Consider the following 23564-nt stretch of genomic DNA (forward strand, 5'->3'; position numbering starts at 1 on the left):
AGGCTTCCGTTTTGATGACTTTTTGTAACCCCTTAAGCTCTGGCATTACACTAGGACCACATGCTCTATTCCATACGACATTTACAAATCTTCAAGTAAAACGCCTATCACACCTGCAGCGATTTGCGGGCCTTCTCGATATCTCAGGTAACTGAATCTCCTGTACAGCTCGAATCTTCATCTACAGAAACACACTTTAAAACAGCATGCTGAAAAGCGGCCTGTGAACTCTCGCACCCGCTGTCATTCCTGTTTAAAGCTTTGCTTGGGGGTTAACGGGCCCCTGGCTACAGCTTCTCCGAGAAACAGCTGTTCCGCTTCCAGGTGGGCAGAGGCCACCGCTCAGCACGTTCCCGGGGTCCCCGCCCCCGCGCCCGCCGGACGGTCATTAGAGTCCCCTGGGCCGCCGCACAGTCGGGCGGGCGCCTCTGCAGGGACCGCGCTCCCGGAGCCGCGCCTGCGGTTCCCCTGTCCGCCGCTCGGGAAATGGAGAGGAGGGCTCGGAGCTCCTCCAGAGAGGCCCGCGGGCGAGGCGGCGGGTCCTCCCACAAAGAGAACAAGAGCCGGAAGGCCGAGAAGGGCAGCGGAGGCCGTGGGCGCCGGGATGCTGGGCCCGAGCGGCCGGGCTCCGGACGGGCGCGGAGCCCGGGGGAGTCCAGAGCGCCGGCCGCCACCGTGGTGGACGTGGATGAGGTCCGGGGCTCGGGCGAGGAGGGCACCGAGGTGATAGCGCTGCTGGAGAGCGAGCGGCTGGAGGAAGGTACGGTGGACAGGTCGCGGACCGGGGAAGGGGAGCCACCTATCCTTGTAGTAACCAAGGGATGTCAGCATAAGATGGAATTAGTCCAACTGCTGGGCTCTCGGGTTCCCAGGAAATGAAGGCGAGGGTTAGGGATCCTCCTGTCACCCCGTGGTGGGGACCAAAGTTCCTTAAGTGAAATATCGTTGACCTCAGCTCTGAGAAATTAAGTAACTTTCCCAAGACCCACAGCTGGGGAGTGGAGAAGCCAGAACACCAGAACAAGATACCAAAAAGCCTACCTGGTTCCCTTGCCCGGTGCTGCCCCTAATTTAGGGTCACTCTCTCAGACGTGCTGCCAACTAGCTGTGACCTTGGGCAGGTGGCTTCTTTTGTGGACCTCAGGGTCTCCACCTCTAAAGTGACTAGAACAGGAGACCTCAAACGGGAGGAGAAGTCTCTCTAAAGATCAGGCCAGCTCTGCTGAACCCTTGAGGTTTCTGCAGCTCCTACAGGAAAGGAGAGCAAGACGCAGCAACATGCCTTCCTCCCCCTCTTCCTTAGCACCACATTCACACAATCAGGCTACTTCAGACGTGGAAAAACGAAAAGGAGTTTCACCTTACCCAAATGTTGGGGATTCTTGGACCATAGCTATCCAAAGGTGCTTCCTGCTTTAACATTTAATGTTTCAGTGTTCACTAAGCCAAACAAGTTGGACATTCAAGTCACATTACAAGAGAGTAATATTTTATGGTAAGGCTCCAAGTTAGGTTTGTGTATAGAAACTAGTTTTCTGTTCTTATCCCTAACTACCGTACGAAGGAATTTTGAGGTCTTAGTCTCTTCAACTTATAAAATGTAGTTTTTACTGCATGCACATTTATATATTTTTACTTACTGTGGCTACCACTGGCAAATGAAATATATTTATAAACTAATTAAACATGCAATGAAACTGTAAGACATTTGTCCTTAAGGAAGAAAATTGCAAAAACTAATAGGATGTTACTAGGGCAGCATTTCCCAAAGTACATTCCATGAGAAATAAGTTCCATAGACTATTGATGGGGGAGAAAACATTGCCTGGTCAAATGTTTGAGAAATACTAGGTTAAACAAAGTTAAGAATGTATCTTTACTGCAGGGATTCTTATAGCTTCAATATGCTGATGTACATTAGGGAACTCGAAGAGTGGGACTGGGTACACAGTGCCTTTTGAACTTATTTGCCCAGGCAGTTCTTCCTTTGTGGAGCACCCTGTGGGATTAGTGTTCCACAGAACACCCTTTGGGAACTGCTATACCAGAGCACAATTATTTTAGAATACTTTACCTGTGTAATTACTCTCTTCAAGTGATCTTCACATCAATTTGGTGATGACCTTTACAGTTATTTTCTAAGCATGGAAACTAAATTTTAAGAACTACCAATTAGTTATCTTCTTTTAGAGAGAGTTTTTTTTTTTTTGCAATCCCTTAAAAAGAGGCTTTTGACCATTTCCTAATCCTTAGTCACTGTCTAGTCCTCTATGAGATTTGAAAACTGATTTGAAAATAGTATCCTTTTGACCAACTCTACTACCTGGAAATAAAAATTCTTGAGATTTCCACAACTATTACATTTAAGTCATTTTTACTATCCATTCCCTTCTTTCTTCCTCCATTCAGCAAATATTTATTGAGCACTTTCTAGATGACAAGTGCTATTCCAGGCCCTGGGGACAAAATATAAATGAGAGAAGACTCCCAAAATTTTTGTTCTTGAGGTTGACTTTCATAGCTATGGCTTCAATTATCCTCCAAGCTACCTGGATGTTCTGCACCCCAGTTCCTTTTTACTGATATACAAACGCTAATAGGCTAATATTATTCCAGGTAGGTGATTTTCAAAGACTTTCTGGAGATCGACACCTTAATCCAAAGAAGAAGCTCTAATGGAAGAATTTCAGACATTGGGGCAGAGAATAGATGGGGAAGCTATTTCAAGGGAGATGAGTCTTTGGCTGCATCTGGTCCAAATCACTCCAAATAACAAAACCTGACACATGTAAAGCACAGTACAGAGCTTTTTTTGTGTATGTGTCATTCTTACCCCAGCCCTAGGAAAAAGGATTATCATCCCTATTGTACAGATGAGAAAACTGAGGGTTGAAAGGGTCATGCACTTGCTTAAGGTCACATGGACAGTAAATAGTGCAGCCAGAACTGGAACCCAGATCTTGTGCCCCAGATACTGTGTTCATTGCAGTGAATCCCACTGCCTTTATAGAAGCCTGCTCCACTTTCCGTAGCACCACATAACCCTTCACACAGACAATTCTCCAGGCCCTTGGAACTCTGACTGCTCTGTTATCCTGCTTGCATTAATATTTTCGTCAAAGTCTCCAAACTGCTCTGACCCCAATATCAAGGGCTGGACCAACAAGTGCTAGCCCAAGAATATTGTGAAGTTTCAATGTAATTATTCTTTCTCTTCTTTTTTTCTTTTTCTTTAAGGTACCAAGTCCTCTGGCTTAGGAGCCTGTGAGTGGCTTCTTGTCCTTACATCCCTGCTCTTCATCATCGTGACCTTCCCTTTTTCTGTCTGGTTCTGCATAAAGGTGAGATTCCATGAGGACCCAATAAGTAATTTCCTGGTGCATCTCACTGACCACACCACACCCATTCTCCCCTCTGTGTTTTCATACATGCTGTCTGCTCTGCAAGGAATGCCTTCACCACCCCACTCATCTTTCAGGAGAGCCGTTCCTCCTTCAAGACCTTACTCAAATGTACCTGCCTGTGTAGCCTACCTTGACTTCCCCATGACTGTCTTCCCTTCCTACTGCTTGAGCATCACTTTGCTTTCACATCTACTCTAGTGCTTACCCCATGAATAATATTTGTTCAAAGCCTATCTCTCCCATTAGACTGAGGGTCCCTTGAGGGCAGAGGTTGCCTCTGGTTCATCTGCACCCTGTAACACAAAGATGCCCAAATTAGATCATGATGTCCACTCCTGACGTTTCCAGGAAACTCCTAAGGCAGCTTCTACAGACTATGAATGCCAGTTATCTTTGGCTCATAGGTGCTTATACATCCCTGTCTCTGAGGTGAAATGAAGATCTGTGTCAGTTCCAGAAGCACATGCCAAAAAAAAAAAGATGAAATTAGAACAAAGGATTTATTGGAAGGTGTTGCTTGTGAAAAGTTAGGGAGAAAGGAAGCAAGAATAGTCAGGGAACGCCTTCAGACAATGATGCAGGTCTAACACCTGTGAGATGAAAAGGGGAAGGAAGGATTGGATAGAAGAAATCTCAGTGCATCTCCAAGAATGTCTCAGCCAACCCAAAGGGAACTCCAGGGCAAAAACTTGCCTCAAAGAGGAGTTCCATAAACTTGCCTCAAAGAGGAGTTCCATATTGGGCAGAACTCCTGCTATTCTTAGTTATTGGCTGAGCTGCCGTGGAATAATGTGTCTGTGAATAAAGCTGGGGATATTGCTGACTGCACTTCTCAAGGCAGGCTCTTCTTTTTCTTCTTTTTAACAGCTTTATTGAAATGTAATTCACATACCATACAATTCACTCATTTAAAAATCAATTCAGTGAATTGTGCAACCATCATTACAATCAATTTTAGAACATTTTTATTACCTCAAAAAGAAGCCCCATATCCATTAGCAGCTAACTCCCCTCCCTTCTCCCCCTTCCCCCTAGCCCTAGCAAGAACTAATCTACTAATCTAATCTTGCCTGTTCTGGACATTTCACATAAATGGAATCATGCAATATGTGTCCTTTTGTGACTGACTTTTTTCAGTTATCATATTGTTTTCAACATTCATCCATGTTGTACCATGAATCAATACTTCATTCCTTTTTATGGCTGAATCATATTCAATTGTGTGGGTATACCACATTTTGTTTATCCATTCATCAGCTGGACACTTGGATTCTTTCTGACTTTTTGGTTACTATTAATGCTTCTGTGGACATTCACGTACACATTTTTGTGTGGATATGTTTTCTTTTCTCTTCGCTATATACTTAGGATTGGAATTATTGGATCATATGGTAACTCTATTTTCAATCTTTTGAGGAACTACCAGACTTTTATCCAAAGTGGCTACACCATTTTACATTCCCACCAATAATGCATGAGAGTTCCAATTTGTCCACATCCTCACCAGCACTTGCTATTATCTATCTTTTTATTATAGCCATCCTTTTCCTTAAAATAATTTTATTATGGTGACATATATACAACAATTTCCCCTTTCAAATGCTTTCATGTATACAATTTAGTGACATTAATTACATTCACAATGCTGCACTAACATCATGACCATCCATTACCAAAACTTTTTCATCACTCCACAGAAACTTGTACCTATTATGCAAAAACTCCCCAACCCTCCTTCTCCGGCCCCTGGTAACCTGCAATCTACTTTCTTTTCTTGATGAATTTGTTTTAGGTATTTCATATAAATGAAGTCATACAATATTTGTCCTTTTGTGTCTGGCTTATTTCACGCAGCATGATGTCTTCAAGTTTCATTCATTTTGCAACATGTTACAGAACTTTATCCTTTTTATGGTAGAGTAATATTCCATTGCCTGCATATACCACATTTTGTTTATCCATTCTTCTCTTGATGGACACTTGGGTTGTTTCCACCTTTTGGCTACTGTGAATGATCCTTATATGAACGTTGGCATAGAGATATCTGTTTGAGTCCCTGTTTTCAATTCTTTGGGGATATATACTTAGGAGTGGAATTGTTGAGTCATATGGTAATTCTATGCTTCTATGAACATTCATGTTTACTTCATTCAAAGTTTAACTTTCTGAGGAACTGCCAAACTTCCACAGCAGCTGCACGATATTACATTCCCACCAACAATGTACAATGCGTCCTATATCTCCATATCCTCGCCAACACTTGCTATTTTCTGTTTTTTTAATTACCATCCTGGTGGGTGTAAAGTGTTATCTTGCGATTTTGATTTGCATTTGCCTAACAACTAATGATACTGAGTATCTTTTCATGTGCTTACTGTCTATATATCTATTTAGATCTTTTGCCCTTTTCTAATAAGATATCTTTTCATTATTGAGTTGTAAGAGTTCTTTATATATTCTGAATACCAGACCCTTTGAACTTGTCATAACTATCAAAAGTATGCTGCCTCAGCATCCATCTTACTTTGGCTAAGCCACTTGCTCCAACACTGACCTCTGGTCTAGTTAATAAGCGGCTTTCCAAGTCCTGGAGCATAAACTCCCCCAGAGCCCAAATTTGCTTCTGTGGCCACCACCTATACACCTCACCCCAAACCCATAGCTGTTCCCAAATGATAAATTAACTATTCACACCTCCTTCAGATCCCTGGTCCCTTCACCTTTTTGCATGTGTTTGCTTTCAACAAACCAATCCTTGACTCCCATGGGAAATCTAACCTCTACCCCTAGACCACAGTAATGAACAAACTCACAGGTCCCTCTTGCCCTGCTTATGTGCTCCCTGCTGGTTGAGCCACCTGAGTCTACGGCACTTCCTGTCAGCTGCACCCCACTCCCCCTAGGACACCCCTTTTGCTCTGGGACCTATGATTTAAAAACTATCTTTTCTCATGCATTATGAGCTTGGTTTTCCATTCTGTTGCATCCAAGCTCCACCCAGATCCAAATTTAAAATCCAATTTAACTAATTCAAAACAGATTTATATGATTTGCAAATAGTTTCTTTATTCTGTGGGTTGTCTTTTCATTTTCTTGATGATGTTGATTGAAATACAAAAGTTTTTAATTTTGATGAAGTCCCATTATCTCTTTTTTTTCTTTTGTCACTTCATCTTTGGGAAGAATTTGTTTCTTCCAATAAAAGCAGAAAAATAATTAAAATAATGTTAGGGACCCAAGCAATTGGGCATGGTTGAGACATGGTCCAAGAACTAAACCCAATCATTTATTCTCATTCATTCTTTCAACAAATATTTTTTGAGCACTTGTTACAAGTAAGAATGTGCAGGAAAAGTTGCTGATAAAGATGAATAAGACCTGGTTCCTGACCTCAAGGAACTTACAGTAGGCTATGGAGCCTTGTTACTCTAAGAAGCACACTTTAAAATGTGTTTCTTCCCTTCCTTGCCTTCCCTACTTTCCGTTCTCTTCTTTCCCTTCCCTTGTTTCATTTTTTATTATAGCAGCACAAAGTCGGCCCAAATTAATCAAACAGTTCTTGAGATGACAGGTATTGTGGAGTTTGGGTAATTCTGACATCTAGAACCATGCTTCTAAAGATATGTTATTTTGGCAATTTTATTTTTGACTCTGAAATAGTACTCCAATTCTGATTGTCCTCAAATAATCCTGGGTACCACTTATTTGCTTGGTATAACAAGCAAATTAGGTTCCCAAAATAAAAGCATTGGGGAAAGCCATAGTTAAATTTGTACCAAAGTTTATAATTTTATTACTTATTTACTAAAAGTCAAATGATAACTAAACAGTATGAAGTAGGGAAAAAACATAAGATACATACCTAAATTTAAAAAGGTATACTTTCCAGTTGAAAAATGACCAGCATTCCTCTAATATTTATTTTTAAAATCTCAACTGGCATTAACCAATAATCCATTGTTAAAGACCATCTAATGATCATTTTCTGTTTCCTAAGTTAAAAAATAATCAGTGTCTTCAATGCTTTTATTTTGGTGCAGTGCTCAGCACTTGCCTTATTTTTTGGAATGACCTGACACAACACTTTGCTCTCTTAGGTCTTTGGTTCTTTTTGGCTTTTTATAGTGGAAGTCTTCCTATTTTATCTCATTTTTACTTTTTAACAGCTATACTAATTTAAATGCTGCCAGCATTCCAACTAGCATCATTTCTACAACAGTTGATAAGTTAAACATAACCTCTTTTCTTTACACATAGAATTGGAGATCAAAAATAAGTGCATACAATTACCTGACACTGAAAGTATTTAAAGTTATTATTAAGGAAGGAGCAAAACAAATTATGCCTCATGAAGTATTTCATGTCAATCATTAATAGCCTCTAAAAGAGTCCAAGAACATTAATATCTTTGTCTATAATGTTTATTCTGATTTTGAGAATCAGAGTCAGACATCAGGGATTCTATTCATACTACATCAGGGATGTTATATCTGCTGAATAACTTCCATCTACACAGTTTCTGCTTGTTTCTCTCACCTATTTCACCTTCAGGACCAAGTTCTAAAATCTCCCCAACACAGAAAATCCCATGTTGGGAGACTACTCATTTTCAAGCATGTTTCCCTATCATTGAGCAAAAATCTGATTTCATACTAGTAGTTTGCTTCTCAGGAGTGATATAAGACTCGCGTATTTGCTGATAACAATCCTGAGTTGGACTCTCTAATAGTGTCAGTAATCAGACTACATGGAAAATGTCCTTTTTGTGGAAAGTTAAATTAACTATTTTTATTTTAGCCACTTTCATATGACATTGAATATTAATATTTTTATGAATACAATTTAAATATAATTCTGATAAATTTACTGACATTATCTTATCTATCCTAGTACCAACATACTGAAACAACGTTTTTTGGTTAATTAAGTACAGCATCCCCTGCTTGATTTCATGCCTGCTGTCCTAGATCTAGCAGTTCTTTTCCAGGTGTTCACCAATATAAAAATTCTACCCTGATATCTTTTCCTCACTTTTAAAACTTCCCTGTTTATTATTCTTAGTTCTTGTACATTACTTCTTTTGTCTTGGGTACTCAGAACCCTGGACTTATTGTCTAACAAGTATCATGTATTCTGGTAATACCAGGTAAACGCTACAATTTACAGCTGATGACCTGTCAGCTTCTCTCACCTCCCAAACCCTTATTTTTGAGAGAGGTGCTAAGATAATCATTTCCATTTTGCCACAGCCTGAATACCACCCTGCAAACAAATCTTAATGTTAAAAAAGAGATGCACACCTTGCAAAGCTGCCCACAAACATACTGGGATGTATGAAAGTGTCTTTCCATATATTATTCCTATTTTCTAGTTGATGTTGAATCAGTTTACCTTTTTTTTGTAAGTCAGAGATTGTGCTGGTTTGAATGTATTATGTCCCCCAGAAAAAGCCATATTCTTTGATGCAATCTTGTGGGGCAGAGATATTAGTGGCGATTAAGTTGGAACATTTGGATATTAGGTTGTTTGTATGGAAATGTACCCCACCCAACTGTAGGTGATAACTCTGATGAGATATTTCCATGGAGGCGTGGCCCCACCCATTCAGGGTGGGCCTTGATCAGTGGAGCCATATAAATGAGCTGACAGGCAGAGGGAACTCAGTGTAGCTGTGAGTGATGTTTTTAAGAGGCGCCACAGCCAAGAGGGGCACTTTGAAGAAAGCACTGGAGCTGCAGATGAGAGACAGCTGAAGACGGCCCTTGAAAGCAGACTCTTGCTCCGGAGAAGCAGAGAGGACAAATACCCGAAGTGCAACTAAGAGTGACATTTTTGAGGAACTGCAGCCTAAAGAGGAATGTCCTGGGAGAAAGCAATTTTGAAACCAGAACTTTGGAGCAGATGCCAGCCACATGCCTTCCCAGCTAACAGAGGTTTTCTGGACACCATTGGCCATCCTCCAGTGAAGGTACCGGTTGCTGATGTGTTACCTTGGACACTTTATGGCCTTAAGACTGTAACTATGTAACCAAATAAACCCCCTTTTATAAAAGCAAATCCATCTCTGGTGTTTTGCATTCTGGCAGCATTAGCAAACTAAAACAGAGATATATGGTGGAAGATGTCTTTCACAATTTAAGAAATAGAGGAGGAACAGGAAAAATGAAAAAGTAATAAAATGAATGAGATTATAAAGAAATAGCAAGACAGAAAGGCACTATGACACAATATGCTAAATTTTCCTGAAAAAAATTTTTGAACATGCAGTTTTGTTAGTGACCTTATATACCTTTATCATCATTCTTACAAAAAAAATGGCTCCAAATAAACCATTTTCAAGCAGCCTTAGAAGAAACTGCAATTTTAAACAAAGTATCACAAGCAATAATATTTTCCCTCTTTTTTTATTAAATAGCTATTTAATAAATACTCAAAGTAAAGGTTTGATATAGAGGAAACATTGATTTTCAAGTAATCATGAGTGTTTAATCAAAATTCTGTCCATCGGTGCAAACATTAATATGGCCGGTGTACTTTTTCACTGGTTCTGAAATTCTACATTTACTGAGTGTGGCTTTTAGAACTTTAAGTCTTAATAGATTTGTTTTCAAAACCAAAATTTCTAATACCTAGGATCACTCTTCTGGCCAGGCCTTCTGAAGACTTTGTTTCTTTTTGGAGTGATTTTAAAGATTTACATTTCCCTTTAGGTTGTACAGGAGTATGAGAGAGTAATTATATTCCGACTGGGACATCTGCTTCCTGGGAGAGCCAAAGGCCCTGGTAAGGAACATCCTTTTTACCCTCATAGACTTGCCAGTGTTTTCAAGGCCAATTTATAATATAGACTTCAAATTATAGGACATAACTTGATTCATGAAATCCATGTTTTCAAATCTCTTACAGGTAACACGGGTTATTAAATTATTCAGAGGGCATTACTACCAGGTTACAGGTGGCTGAGAGTAGACAGACTAGGGGGCCCAAATGCCTCGGTCAGGCTGGCTGGAATAGCAAGTAGGCTTAGAATCCATGGCCAAGGACTAGTTTAAGTAGAAAGTGTATATGGTCAGTCCTGCAAATTCTCAAAGCAAAGCTGAGCTAGTTCAGAATCCAGGGAGCTAGACCAAACTATAGGAGGTGGGTAGAGCTCAGTATGAAATAACAAACTGGCTTTTAGTCAGCCAAATTTAAGAAGCATAGATTGAGCACTTTCTGTCTATCTGACCCTGTGCTAGCTACCAGGGGTGTGAAGATGGATGGATGCGACATGGTCCCTGATCTCTAGGTCCTTGAAATCTGGTGGACGTAGTGTCTAGAGGTCCGAGTAGATTATGAGGGAACAAACAGAGGCACAGTTAGTCTGAAAAGTCTAGTAACTGGGGTTCAGAGAACCAACCCAGGCAGGAAGACATGAAAAGAAGCAAAGTTCAAATGTGTACAAGGTCTGAGTTCCAAACTAGGCCTGCAGAAACAGGTAGAGAATAGGGACCAGACTTGGAGACAAAAATCCGAGTTTGAGTAATCAGAACCAACAGATGAGTCCACACAAAAGTAGAACCAGTAGTCACAGGGGACTGTCTGGCTCTGGTCCTGGTTTTCAGCAATCTTCTCGATTTGAACCGAGAAGAGCTAGTAGCTGGACTGCTCCTCAGAGAAAGTCTGGGTACTGTGAAATTCTGCTCTTTCCAACAAAGCTTTGGCTCCTTGCAGGAGCCCCCAGGGTCCAGTGGGGTCCCACACAATCTCAATAAATCAATCTACAAACATTTATTTGCACATTGACCCTTCACATTAAATTAGGTGGGTAAGGACTAATTAGCCAACTAGAAGGTTGGTATCATGATATTGCCATTCTGATTACCTCTGGGATTCACATTTTAAGAAATACCAGGTGGATGTTGATGACTGTTGTCACCTGGGTATACTCATACATTCAAAAACTATTTTCCTGTAAAAAGGAATGAAGTCCTGATACGTGTGACAACATGGATGAACCTTGAAGACACATGTTGAGTGATATAAGCCAGACACAAACGGACAAATATTCTATAGCCTCACTGATATGAAACAATTAGAATAAGCAAATTCATAGAGTCAGGAGCTAGAATATTGGTTACAGGGGATGGGGTAGGGTTGGGGAATGGGAAATTAAGGCTTAAAATGTACAAGGTTCCTATTTGGAATGATGGAAATGTTTTGGTAATGGATGATGGTGACGGTAGCACAACATTGTGAGTGTAATTAACAGCACTGAAATATTTATCTGAATGTGACTAAAAGTGGAAAGGTTAGATTGTATGTATGGTAACAGAATAAAATTTTTTTAAAAATCCATGGAACCACACTACACAACAGTGAACCCTAAGTTAAACCATAGACAGTTAATAGTACAATTTTAATAGTGCAGTTATAAAAATGTGCTTTCATCAATTTTAACAAGTGATCCACATCAATGCAAGGTGTTAATAGGGTGGTAAATGGGAATCCTGTATTTTATGCATGATTGTTCTGTAAACCCAAAACTTCTCTAATAAAGAAAAAAATTTTACAGGGCACTTAAAAGGCAGTATCAGGCACTGGGGCTAACAATAGTACATCAAGCACTCTACTTAGGGAACTCAGTGCAGTGAAGGAGACAGACATATAACTCAAGATGTAGAGGGCTCAGCTCTGTAAGGTGGCCACACAGCCCAGTTTGCTGGGGATATCCCTGTTTACAACTGCAGTCCTGGAGTAAAATTGTAATAGTGCTCTCCTTTCACCTTCAAAAGTGTCCCAGATTGAACAACAAATTTATGGTAACCCTAGCTACAACAAACACACAACTGGGGAGGGAGCTGGGATGGCCCAGGGATCTGTGTGTAGTTGGAGGCTGAGAATAACAGTGCAGTGTGCAGCCTGACCCCAAGAAAGTGAACCTAAACAGCAAGAAGCTCCATGAGAGCTGTTCACTTGTTGCTACCCCTCTCCCCCTCCTAGGCCTTTTCTTCTTCCTGCCCTGCCTGGATACCTACCACAAGGTGGACCTTCGTCTCCAAACCCTGGAGATACCCTTTCATGAGGTAAGTCAAGTGGTGGGATTTGCTTTCCCTCTACATTTTCCATAGGCCCAGCTACCAACTCTAGCCTGAGTCAAAATAACTACTTACGAACAAAATAGAAAAGAATAGATAACATTCAGATTTTTTTCTATTACTGATTTGGATACACAAACCTTTCCTAACTTTTCTCCCACTTTTAGTTTGAGGTTCTTTCTTATTGTTTCTTTTGATAAACAGAAATGTAAATAGAAACTATGTTTTAAAAAATGGCTTATTTTAGAAAATAAAATTAAACAAGAAGAAGAAATAAAATTTATCCCCAATCCTAACACCCAGATATAGCTGTTGATATTTTGGAGTGTATCCTTTCAGACTTCTCTATGTACACTTATATTTATAGGTGGGTATAGTTATCATACCATATATACTACTTTGTAACATGCCTTTCTTTACTCCATAGCCTATCATGATCATCTTTTCATTTATTAACTATGCTTCTATCATTTCATTTTAAATGGCCACATAGCATTTGATCATATGAATGTACCACAATTTACTCAACCCTATTGTTGAAGTTAGATCATTTCAAATTTTTAATTACAATAAGTATGTGAATAACATACTTGTAGCTAAATCTTTGTATATCCTTAAAATATTTCCTTATGACAAATTCCTAAAATAAAATGTTGAGAGCATGCATCTTTTTAGGGCTTTTGATGGGTATCACCCAGTAGCCCTCCAGTGTACACTCCAGTGAAAGCACATTTTAGGTCTCTTGTTCCCCAGAATGTTCTTCTCTTTTAGCAGATTTTTATTGTGGTTGTTGTCAGCAACAGTTTTTTTTATTTTTTATTTTTTATTAAATTCAGTTTTATTGAAATACATTCACACACCATACAATCATCCATGGTATACAATCCACTATCCACAGTATGATAACATAGTTATACGTTCATCACCACAATCTGTCTCTGAACATTTTCCTTACATCAGAAAGAACCAAAACAAGAATAAAAAATAAAAGTGAAAAAAGGACACCCAAATCATCCCCCCATCCCACCCCATTTGTCCTTTAGTTTTTATCCCCATTTTTCTACTCATCCATACACTAGATAAAGGGGATGTGATCCACAAGGTCTTCACAATCACACTGTCACCCCTTGTAATCTACATTCTTATATAATTGTCTTCAGGAGTCCAGACTGCTGGGTTGGAGTTTGGGAGTTTCAGGTATTTACTTCTAGCTATTCCAATACATTAAAACCTAAGAGGTGTTATCTATATAGTGCATAAGAATGTCCACCAGAGTGACCTCTCGACTCCATTTGAAATCTCTCAGCCACTGAAACTATTTCGTCTCATTCTGCATCCCCCTTTTGGTCAAGAAGATACTCTCAGTCCCATGATGCTGGGTCCAGATTCATCCCCGGGAGTCATATTCTGCATTGCCAGGGAGATTTACACCCCTGGGATTGGGTCCCACATAGGGGGGAGGGCAGCAAGTTCACCTGTCGAGATGGCTCAGTTAGAGAGAGAGGGCCACATTTGAGCAACAAAGAGGTACTCAGGGGGAGACTCTTAGGCACCATTACATGCAAGTTTAGACTCTCCTTTGTGGTAATGAGCTTCATAAGGGCAAGTCCCATGCTTGAGGGCTCAGCACATCAAACCGCCAGTCCCAGTGTTTGTGACAACATCAACACCAGTCCAGGTGAGGATGTCCAACACATCCGCACCTTCCCCCAGATCCTCAGAGCTGGGGAGGGGGAGGCTGTAAATATATTTTTTATTATCTGCCCAAATTACTCTGGGATGTGTCACTATTTCACTCCAGCCTATACTAACCTACCGTATCTCACTTCCTATTCAAAGTTCCATGCAATTGTGGTGTTTGAACAAATCGACTGTAGAGTTGTACCGTTTAGAAAATTTAGATCCTGTACCAAATAGATATCTATTCCCTTGGTCTCATATGGAAGTTGTTAGCAAGTTTTAAAAGACCTGGTATAGAATGAGTTGGATTTCTTCATACAAGAAAACATTTCCTGATTTTGCTTTTACAAAAGGATTTGCAGCAGGATTCCTTTCCACTGTGAGTAAAGAGCTAAAGAAGTATATTTAATAAAAACTCCATAATTTTCAAAAAACACATCAATTTTGAATAAAGCACAGGGCAACTGGTCTTTTTTCTTGCTATAATCTTCCCTGAGAAAATTCCCTTTGAATACATTTTGTTCTTCTATCCCCACATGGGAAAGGAGCCCAAGAATCAGGCCTGGTCATCCAAACTTTTTTCTGCCTAGGTTGTGACTAAAGACATGTTTATAATGGAAATAGACGCCATCTGCTACTACCGAATGGAAAACGCCTCTCTTCTCCTAAGCAGTCTTGCTCATGTGTCCAAAGCTGTCCAATTCCTTGTGCAAACCACTATGAAGCGTCTCCTGGCACATCGATGCCTCACTGAAATTCTTCTAGAGCGGAAGAACATTGCCCAAGATGTGAAGGTACTCAGATAAATTTAAAATTGAATATGTCAAAATACCTCCTTATCTTTTATTCATTTGTTCACTGGCAATTTATCCATGTGCCAGGCATTCACTGTTCTAGGTGCCATCCCTTAAGGAGCTAAGAGCTAAGTAAGAGGAGACAGACTTGTAAGCAAGTAACAGTATTAAAGGAGCTCTGATAGGAATTCGTACAGAGAACATGGGGATACAGATGAAGGAGAGGGGTCAGTTCCACCAAGGAAGAAGGAAGAGACAAGAACTCTTAACATAAATTAGTAGTTCAGAAAACAAAAGCTGTTAGTGATTTTCAATATCTCTAAACATTTTATATACTGCCCATCTGCTAATGGGTGCCAACCCAATTCTGGGTAGTTGCCAAAGTGACACTGAGTCAATCGTATTCTCCAGTCTGGCTCTGGCTAGTCACCCATCACCACAGTTTTTACTTTCAACTCTATCCCAGTGGTTTTAGATTCATTGTGAAGTACCCACATAGCACAAAGTGCTGGGAGTGGGTGCTGGCAAGGGGGTGAGGAAGGAGGGGATGGACAGGAGGAGTTCGGGTTATACATAGATGGTTCCTGGGAGATTACATTCTAGTTGGGGGATCAAACATAGTGTGTGCAAAGTTAAATAACAATAAAGGATCATTTAATACTTTCAGATAGAAAGATGTAAGGTGTCACAGACCCTTACAGGATTAATTACCCAGTCAATTATCTAGAGGTTAATTGATTTGTAATTAGAGAAGGGGAAGAGAAGCAAGAACTGCCTCACCAACCGCCCCATCTAGCCCACAAATAGCAAGCTCAGAACTGCACTCCTGCCAAAGTAGTTCTTTGTCTCTCACCAAGAAAAGTTGACAAAAGGAAGAGAGGTGAGAATAGACAGGATTTAGGGCAGCTTCCACTCAAGTGGCGATTACCTCCAAGGATGGAGCCTATCATCAAAGCCATCAGGGACCTTACCTAGGCTCAGAGTTGAGTGAGGATGTTATGAGTCATGGTTAATTGAAGAAAGGACCTCAAATAGTGGGGCACTGTTGGCACCCCAACAAATACATGTTCTTAATTTTAATCTGCATCCCTGTGGGTGTGAACCCATTGTAAGAAGGACCTTTTGGAGATGTTAGTTTTAGTCAAGGTGTGGCCAACTGAAAAAGGGTGAACCTTAATTCAGATTACTAGAGGCCTTGAAAAGAGAACCTGGAAGTCACCAAAGTGAGAAAAGAGTAGACATTGCCATGTGACGGGAGGCAGAGACAAGCCAAGGAACCCCAAGGATTGTTGGCAGTCAGCACCAGAACACTAGTTTTTTGGAGAAAGCTGTGCCAATATCCTGATTTTTGGACTTCTAGCCTCAAAACAATGAGCCAGTGAATTCCCATTGTTTATCAACCCATTGCATGGTATATGTCATAGCAGCATGGCAAACTAAGACAGGTTCTAAGAAAGCAAAGACGTTGAGAATGATTGTGCCTGATGGGGCCTGAGAGGTTGCAAATACAAGAAAATGGAAGATCCAAATGTTTCTGAGTTGCCTGATGTGGTACTGATGAAGCTGGGATTAGAATCCAAGAAAAAAGGGAAGAAATATTGAAAAAAGAGAAGCTGGAAAAGAGGAAAAGTTTCAAAGTCTCTTGAGGGGGCTCCCTCACCATCCTCCTCCAACCTCTCTCCTTGCTTATCCCTCTCCACTAAAGAATAAAGCAGCCTCCTGAGCATGACATAGTTACACAAAGCTTGCCTCTGTTACACTGAATGACAATTTATAATTTATCTTCCCAGATTATGAACTCCGTAGTGGCAGAGGCCATATGTTATGCATCTCTGTGTCTTCACCACCTGGCACAGGGCTTGGCACTCTGAGCTGATGCATAATAATTCTTTTTTTTTTTTTGCATGCTTGACTAAATGACACAATAGGTCTAGCCTCACCTCCTGCCACTCTCCCCCTAGCATATCTTATACCCCAGTTACTTAGTGTTTCTCCAGAATTCAGCACTTTTATGCTTCTTGGCTCTCCTTTGCTGTTTCCTCTGCCTGAAATACTTCCCTTCCTCCACAGGCAAAATCTTATTCTTTAAGATGTCACCTCCTCTGGGACATCTTTATCAACATTCCTTCCTTTTACCAACTCCACAAATTAGTAAGTGCCTTCTCAAGGTTCTCAATGCACCAAGCTTACTATATTTATCTGGCCACTAAGAAATTATGAGAAAGAAAGTTTAAAAGGAAAAGAGTATGGACTTACCCGCAGAGCTCCTCGTCCCCACCTCTCCTTTCGATAACCCACAGTTCTTTCCTTCCCTCTCTCATTTCCACATTCAGTCCCGGTGGTGGGTGGTGGTGAGGACGTCTGGGAAGCAGCGGGAACCTGACGCCACCGGAAGTAAGGAAGTTACAGAACCCTGTACAGGAAATGCCCTCCCCGTGCCCTTTGGAAGAGACTAGAAACTCCAGTTTTCCAATAAATGCATTTTAAAACAGATTAAACTAATATACCATCTTTAATTCCACAAATGGTTATTGGATACGAGCTCTTTGGAAGGCACCGTGAAGTAGAAAGCAAAAACAAAGCAAAACGGTGAAGTAACGTCCCTCCAACTGAAATGCGTTTTCTTAGAGCAGGGCGATGGTCCCGGGTGCAAGGGGGCGCTCTGCTGCCACCCGGAGCCCTCACTCACGTCTGAACTCTTCCCTCCGCAGGTCGCCCTGGATTCTGTTACCTGTGTTTGGGGAATCAAAGTGGAGAGAACAGAAATGTGGGTAGGAAATTAACCAGGAAGAAAAATGTGATGAAGGGAATTCTTTTGGCTTGGATTTAAATTTTTTATTTGAAAATTATGTTCACTGAATGAGTAATTATAGCATAAATTTGAAAAAAGAGGAAAAAATTTACCTAAATTTTCATAGTCATAACACAACCACTGTTAATATTTGGGCAAATTACTTTCATGGTTTTTTCTCTCTGCATTTTTCGTAATTATCAATTTACAATTTTTCTTTTAAGCAAGACATGTTCTTATTTGATCAGTTCTACCCTTTCAAAATCGATTCTCTTTTATCAACTTAGATGAATTCCCGTTATCCTTATTAGTAATAGTATGACTCTTCAAGGCTGTTTTTCATTGTTCAAATTTAAGTGGTTTAGATTAAACTTTTAAGTGGGAAAACCCATCACAACCCACCAACACAAACATTTGCTGTGCTGGTGAAGAGAAAACCATAGCTCTATTGTAACATCAGTAATAATAAAAAAAGAAGTTGCATTCAAGGCACCTGCCCTTGAAATGCTCTTCTCTGCTTACTTTATACCTGGAAGGTCTAGGGATGGCACACTCTATTAAATCAGAATTTTCTACTCATCATAAAACAATAGTAGAAAGGTTTGCAAGACTGTATGAAAGCCCTGGCTGCTAATGTCCCTGCTGCATACCTACATTCTGTGTTCTTTCTTTTTCAGTAAGGATGTGAGGTTGCCTGCTGGGCTTCAGCACTCACTGGCCGTGGAAGCGGAAGCTCAAAGACAGGCTAAAGTGCGGGTGAGCCGGCTCTGAGCGCTCCATTCTCCCACTAAGAATCCACAAGGAGGCTCATGGAGAACATTTCCCCTTTGCTTCCTTACTTCCCATTCATCCAGCCCACTGGAAGGAATATGGCTTGTACCCCCACTACTCTACAAAAATTGTTCTCTTAAAATTTGTTAATGCCTCCAAATTGATGATGCAAGATCTCTTTTCATTTTACACCCTCCCTGAAGCTATTGATAACAGCAACCAACTCTTCCTTCTTGAGACATGCCTTCTCTTTCTCTCCCTAAAGGCACCTCCTGTGAAGGCTTCAGCCTTCTTCTCTCATGCTGGCATCTCTCCCTGGGTAACTCAGTCACCTGTCCTCTCTAGGTTAATGACGTCCAGAGCTACATCCCTATCTCTGAGCAAATTCTAGAGGGACAACCATGATGGAGGCTCAATCTCCTCAAGGCCAGAGCCAAGAGAAGGCTGTGCTGCCCATAGCTTCCATGCAGCCATTCCAGAGAGCAGCTAAGACCCGGCTGCCCGCAGATTTGGAGGATCGAGGGGTGGGGTGGGGTCGGGTGTTGGGAAGAGGAGAGAAAGGAGTGAAGGGGAGGCATATTTCTCTCCAAGAATGGACAGTAGGTAAAGAAACAAACTCTAACAACAAAAGGATCAATACTTTGGGAGGAGGAAGAGGAGGGAGGTGGACCTCTGGGGAGAGTTGCTTCTAAATCTCTGAGCCTAATCCCCTTTGCCCACTTTAAGTTGGCATTTGGTTGATGAGCTTAGTGCTTCCTCTTCTGAAATGCTTACCCATGAAATTTGCCCAAATTGGGAACCTTCCTTTCATGATTTCATGCCTTTGCCTGAAACTCTGATGAACCTTTTCTCTATATGGCAAAAATCCTACTAATCTTTCAAGGCCCACCAGACATAAAACTCCTATAACACTTCGTTTATACTTGTCATGGTCCTGAACAAATTATGCCTTAAATTACAATTAATAGTATAACCAGTCTCCCCTAAATCAAAATCCTAAAGGAAGAAGACTGAGTCCATTCTCTTCTAACCCTTGTGCTTAATAGCACAGCCACACACTTGTTTATTGAGTCACACTGAATAGTGGTTAAAAGCTTAATGGAATGAAGGAGAAAAATCATTTTGCTTTTCTTCACATCTGTTCTCTAGATGATCGCTGCAGAAGGAGAGAAGGCTGCCTCAGAGTCCCTGAGGATGGCAGCTGAGATTCTATCTGGCACCCCGGCTGCCGTTCAGCTTCGCTACCTCCACACCCTCCAGTCTTTATCCACAGACAGACCTTCCACTGTGGTCTTACCTTTGCCATTTGACCTCCTAAATTTCCTGTCTTCTCCCAGCAGTAGAACTCAAGGGAGCATCCCCTTCCCAAATCCTTCCAAACCTGTTGAGCCACTGAATCCTAAAAAGAAGGATTCTCCTATGTTATAGGGGTGGGGACCAAAGGCTAATGTGTCTGTCACAGGAACATACATATGCAAGCCACATCACGGAGGGAGGTATTCTGTCCTCACTGCCTTTCTTTGGTTGCCATAAGAAATGCCCTTGGAATGTATGAAGTCACAATGCTGCAACATACATGAGAAGACAGTGAGATGATGTGATGACAGAAAAGCCATACTGTATAACAAGTCTTGGTGGATCAGTCACCCACTCAAGAGTTATTAAGGGAAAGAGCTTTACCCAGCATTCTACTTTGGAAAGAATTTTGATACTATATATTATATAGATATATGTTACTTATAAACATGTTTGTGACTAAACCAACAAATTTTGGTTTCTGGAGGTGTAGTTCAAATGTCCTTCTGTCTGTAGGCCCCCTGATCCCTTTGGCAAGGTCTTTGCTGTTCCCATGGCCCTTCTTACATGCTTCTATCATTGGGCTTGTCACACTCATTTGCTATCATGTGCTTACAATGCAGACTTTTCCCCAACTATACTATGTACTCCTCAAAGGTAGGGAACAAGTCTTAGTCATTTCCTCCCCATTTCACTCAACCATTTACATCCCAGTCCCATGATCCTCACACTTAACCCTGATATTTGCGCCACAGTGATACGTAAATATTGCTGAGTGAATGGAAGAAAAAGGGATATACTCTGTTTGGATATAAAATTTACACCTAATTAAAGAATTTGAAAGGAATTATTTTTATGGAGACTACTTTTTAAAACTTTTATTGTGGTAACATACATACAACACAAAATTTCCCATTTTGACCACATTCATATGTATAATTCAGTGATATTAATTACATTCACAATATTGTGCCAACACCACCATCCATTACCAAAAATTTTTCATTACCCCTGTTTTAGTTTCCTAGGCTGCTCAAGCAAATACCATGAAATGGGTAGTGTTAAACAATGCAAATTTATTAGCTTATGGTGTCATGGCTAAAAGAAAGTCCAAATCAAGGCATCATCAAGGCAATGCTTTTTCCCCAAAGAGTGGCTTTCTGGGGCTGGCTGGTTCCTCTGCCACATGGCAAGGCAAATTGCACTGTCTCTTGGTTTCTTCCTTCTCCTCCAGGTTCCATTTCAGCTTCTTGCTTCCTGTGGCTTTCTCGTTCATTTCCAAATTTATTCCATTTATAAAGACTCCAGTAATAGGATTAAGACCAACCCTAACTGGGCTGGGCCACACACATCTTAACTGAAATAACCTCATTAAAAGCTACTACTTGTAATAGGTTTACACCCACAAGAATGGATTAAATTTAAGAACATATTTTTTTTGTGGTACATTCAGCTTCAAACCACCAAACCCCCAAACAGAAACTCTTTACCCCTAAGATAGTAAACTCCTCATTCCTTTCCACCCCCAACCCGATAACCTGTAATCCATTCTCTCTCTAAATTTGCTCGCTATAATTATTTCATATCAGTGAAATCATACAACATTTGTCCTTTTTATTGTCTGGCTTATTTCACTCAACATGATGTCCCCAAGGTTTATCCATGTTGTAACACGTGTCAGAACTTCACTCCTTTTTATGGCTGAATAAGATTCCATTGGGTATATATTCCACATTTTCTTTATCCAGTCATCTGTTGATGGACACTTTGGTTGCTTCTACCTTTTGGGTAGTGCAAATAATGCTGCTATGAACATGGATGTACAGTATCTGTTTGAGTTCCTGGTTTCAGTTCTTTTGGATATCTAACAAGAAGTGGACTTTCTGGGTCATATGGTAATTTTATGTTCAACTTTTTGATGCACTGCCAAACCATTTTCCACAGCATCTGCATCATTTTACATTCCCACTGGCAATGCACAGTACTCCTATCTGTCTGCATCCTTGCCAACACTTGCTATTTTCCATTTCTTTTAATAATAGCCATCCTAGTGGGTGTGTACTGGTATCTCACTGTGATTTTGATTAACATTTCACTAACGGCATTTCCCTAACAGAGACTACTTTTTAAAATAGAGAAATAAAGGACAAATAGTCCTTGTACAGATAGTCTTGGTATACATTTCTATAATGTAATTTAAATCTTATTTTCCTGTTAATTTGCCTTACAATTAGAAATGCACATCTACAGAAAAAATATTAGCCAAGGAACTGAGAAATCTAAGTATATAGCAAATCTATATAAATATTTTAAGAAGTCAGCAATACTGTAAAACATTTCTAATATGACTAAAATAAAATTAGTAAAAATGCTAGTTATAATGGAAATTTTAATGTTGCTGGAACAGAGAGAGATGGTAATTATCCCAAGGGCCTCACTATTGGTTATTTCCCCTGCAAACTGATGTTATTATTTTATTTTGGATATGTGTTCCTGCCACCTCCAGTGGGAACTCAAACTATTTTGCATAAATACACCAAGAGTTTTTATTTTTCAATAATAGCTCATAAAACCCTACTAAACATTATTCCAGTGAGAAAATGCATTCTGAGCTCCTAACAATGGATCTGGCAACTTTTGCAGCATTTGTCTATTGGGAAAAGCCTCTTTTCTCACTATGTTTAGGTAACAGAAACAGGCTTGAGATCAAGGATGCTTTGCCGACCCTTTTATTTTTCAATCACCTCAACATTGCTTCCATTTTGCCTTTCCTCCCTCATCCCTACTGGAAGAAAAAAAAAAAAAAAGGACAAAAAATCCCTAGTAGTATGTTGCAAAATGATGCCAATCTTAGGGTCATCTTCTGTCCTATAGCTCTAGATTGCCCTCCCACCTCTATCCACAGCTGGGAAAACCACACATTCCAGACTGGCTCTGGAAGCTGTTCTAAAGCCCTTAGGACTTTAACCAAGCCACTCATCTTCCCCAAATCATGCAAAACCTACAATTTAGATCATTTCAAAACCCACAATTTCATAAATAACCATGCCAAATTAATTTATTCATATAACAGAATCTGCTTTTGAGGTTCCTGTGTATTGAGACAATAACTTTCAATTTTGTTTCAATAGACCTTTTCATCCAGTTCTGAAAAATATTTCCAAGTCTTATTAAGAGAAGAGTCTCTCCAGTCCCTACTCTCAAGGACCATACTTGTTATGGTCGGTTGGAGTGCTGAAAGCCATAGACTGAGTAGTTTCTCCTGGAGGCAATGGGAGATTCTGAAGCCAAAGGAGCAGGTAAATCTCTAAACCATGTAGAAGTGCCAAAATAAAAAATGTAGAACTACAAATGAGTTAGTAAGGCAAATGCAGGTAATGAAGCCTGCTGGACCCAGGAATAGGTGCCAGAGAAAGGAAAGCAGGCACTGATGAGGTAGCAATAAATAGGTTTGGGGAGTGGGGACCTACTAGGTGATTCCCTAATGTCTAATCTATTAGGGTTTGCTTTTGTGGACTGATCAGGGCATAGTCATAGATGGTCCAGCCCATTTAAAGGGCCAATAACAGATGAGAGCATTCCTGAAGTGGGAAGGTGTTTCTCAGTATCACTGTTAGCCCACCCCCATCCAGTGTACTGGTCATTGAGGTTAAGGTGGCACCATGGGCTGTTGATCACTTTTCACCCCATATTTGCTGATTTCTAATCTCAGGTTGGCAAATTTTGGCATGAGCAATTAGGAAGGAGGTAG

General features: G+C 40.5%; 1 protein-coding gene across 1 annotated transcript; it reads left to right on the plus strand.

Moving 5' to 3' along the window:
* The first annotated feature begins 134 nt into the window (after nucleotides 1-134).
* On the plus strand, nucleotides 135-20650 carry NPHS2 (NPHS2 stomatin family member, podocin). Its single transcript, XM_037825257.1, has 8 exons — nucleotides 135-760; nucleotides 3238-3341; nucleotides 10115-10187; nucleotides 12387-12469; nucleotides 14752-14955; nucleotides 17667-17722; nucleotides 18424-18502; nucleotides 19667-20650. Exons 1-8 carry the CDS (start codon nucleotides 487-489, stop codon nucleotides 19943-19945), a joined length of 1152 nt encoding a protein of 383 aa, XP_037681185.1. The 5' UTR covers nucleotides 135-486; the 3' UTR covers nucleotides 19946-20650.
* Nucleotides 20651-23564: the final 2914 nt, after the last annotated feature.

Source organism: Choloepus didactylus, chromosome 2 (genome assembly GCF_015220235.1).
Source record: "Choloepus didactylus isolate mChoDid1 chromosome 2, mChoDid1.pri, whole genome shotgun sequence".
Taxonomy (NCBI): domain Eukaryota; kingdom Metazoa; phylum Chordata; class Mammalia; order Pilosa; family Megalonychidae; genus Choloepus; species Choloepus didactylus.

Coding starts and splice junctions, on each gene's coding strand:
- NPHS2 (XM_037825257.1), top strand. CDS start 487: ATGGAGAGGAGGGCTCGGAGCTCCTCCAGAGAGGCCCGCGGGCGAGGC. Junction 761..3,237: donor GAGCGAGCGGCTGGAGGAAG/GTACGGTGGACA, acceptor TTTTTCTTTAAG/GTACCAAGTCCTCTGGCTTA. Junction 17,723..18,423: donor AAAGTGGAGAGAACAGAAAT/GTGGGTAGGAAA, acceptor TTTCTTTTTCAG/TAAGGATGTGAGGTTGCCTG.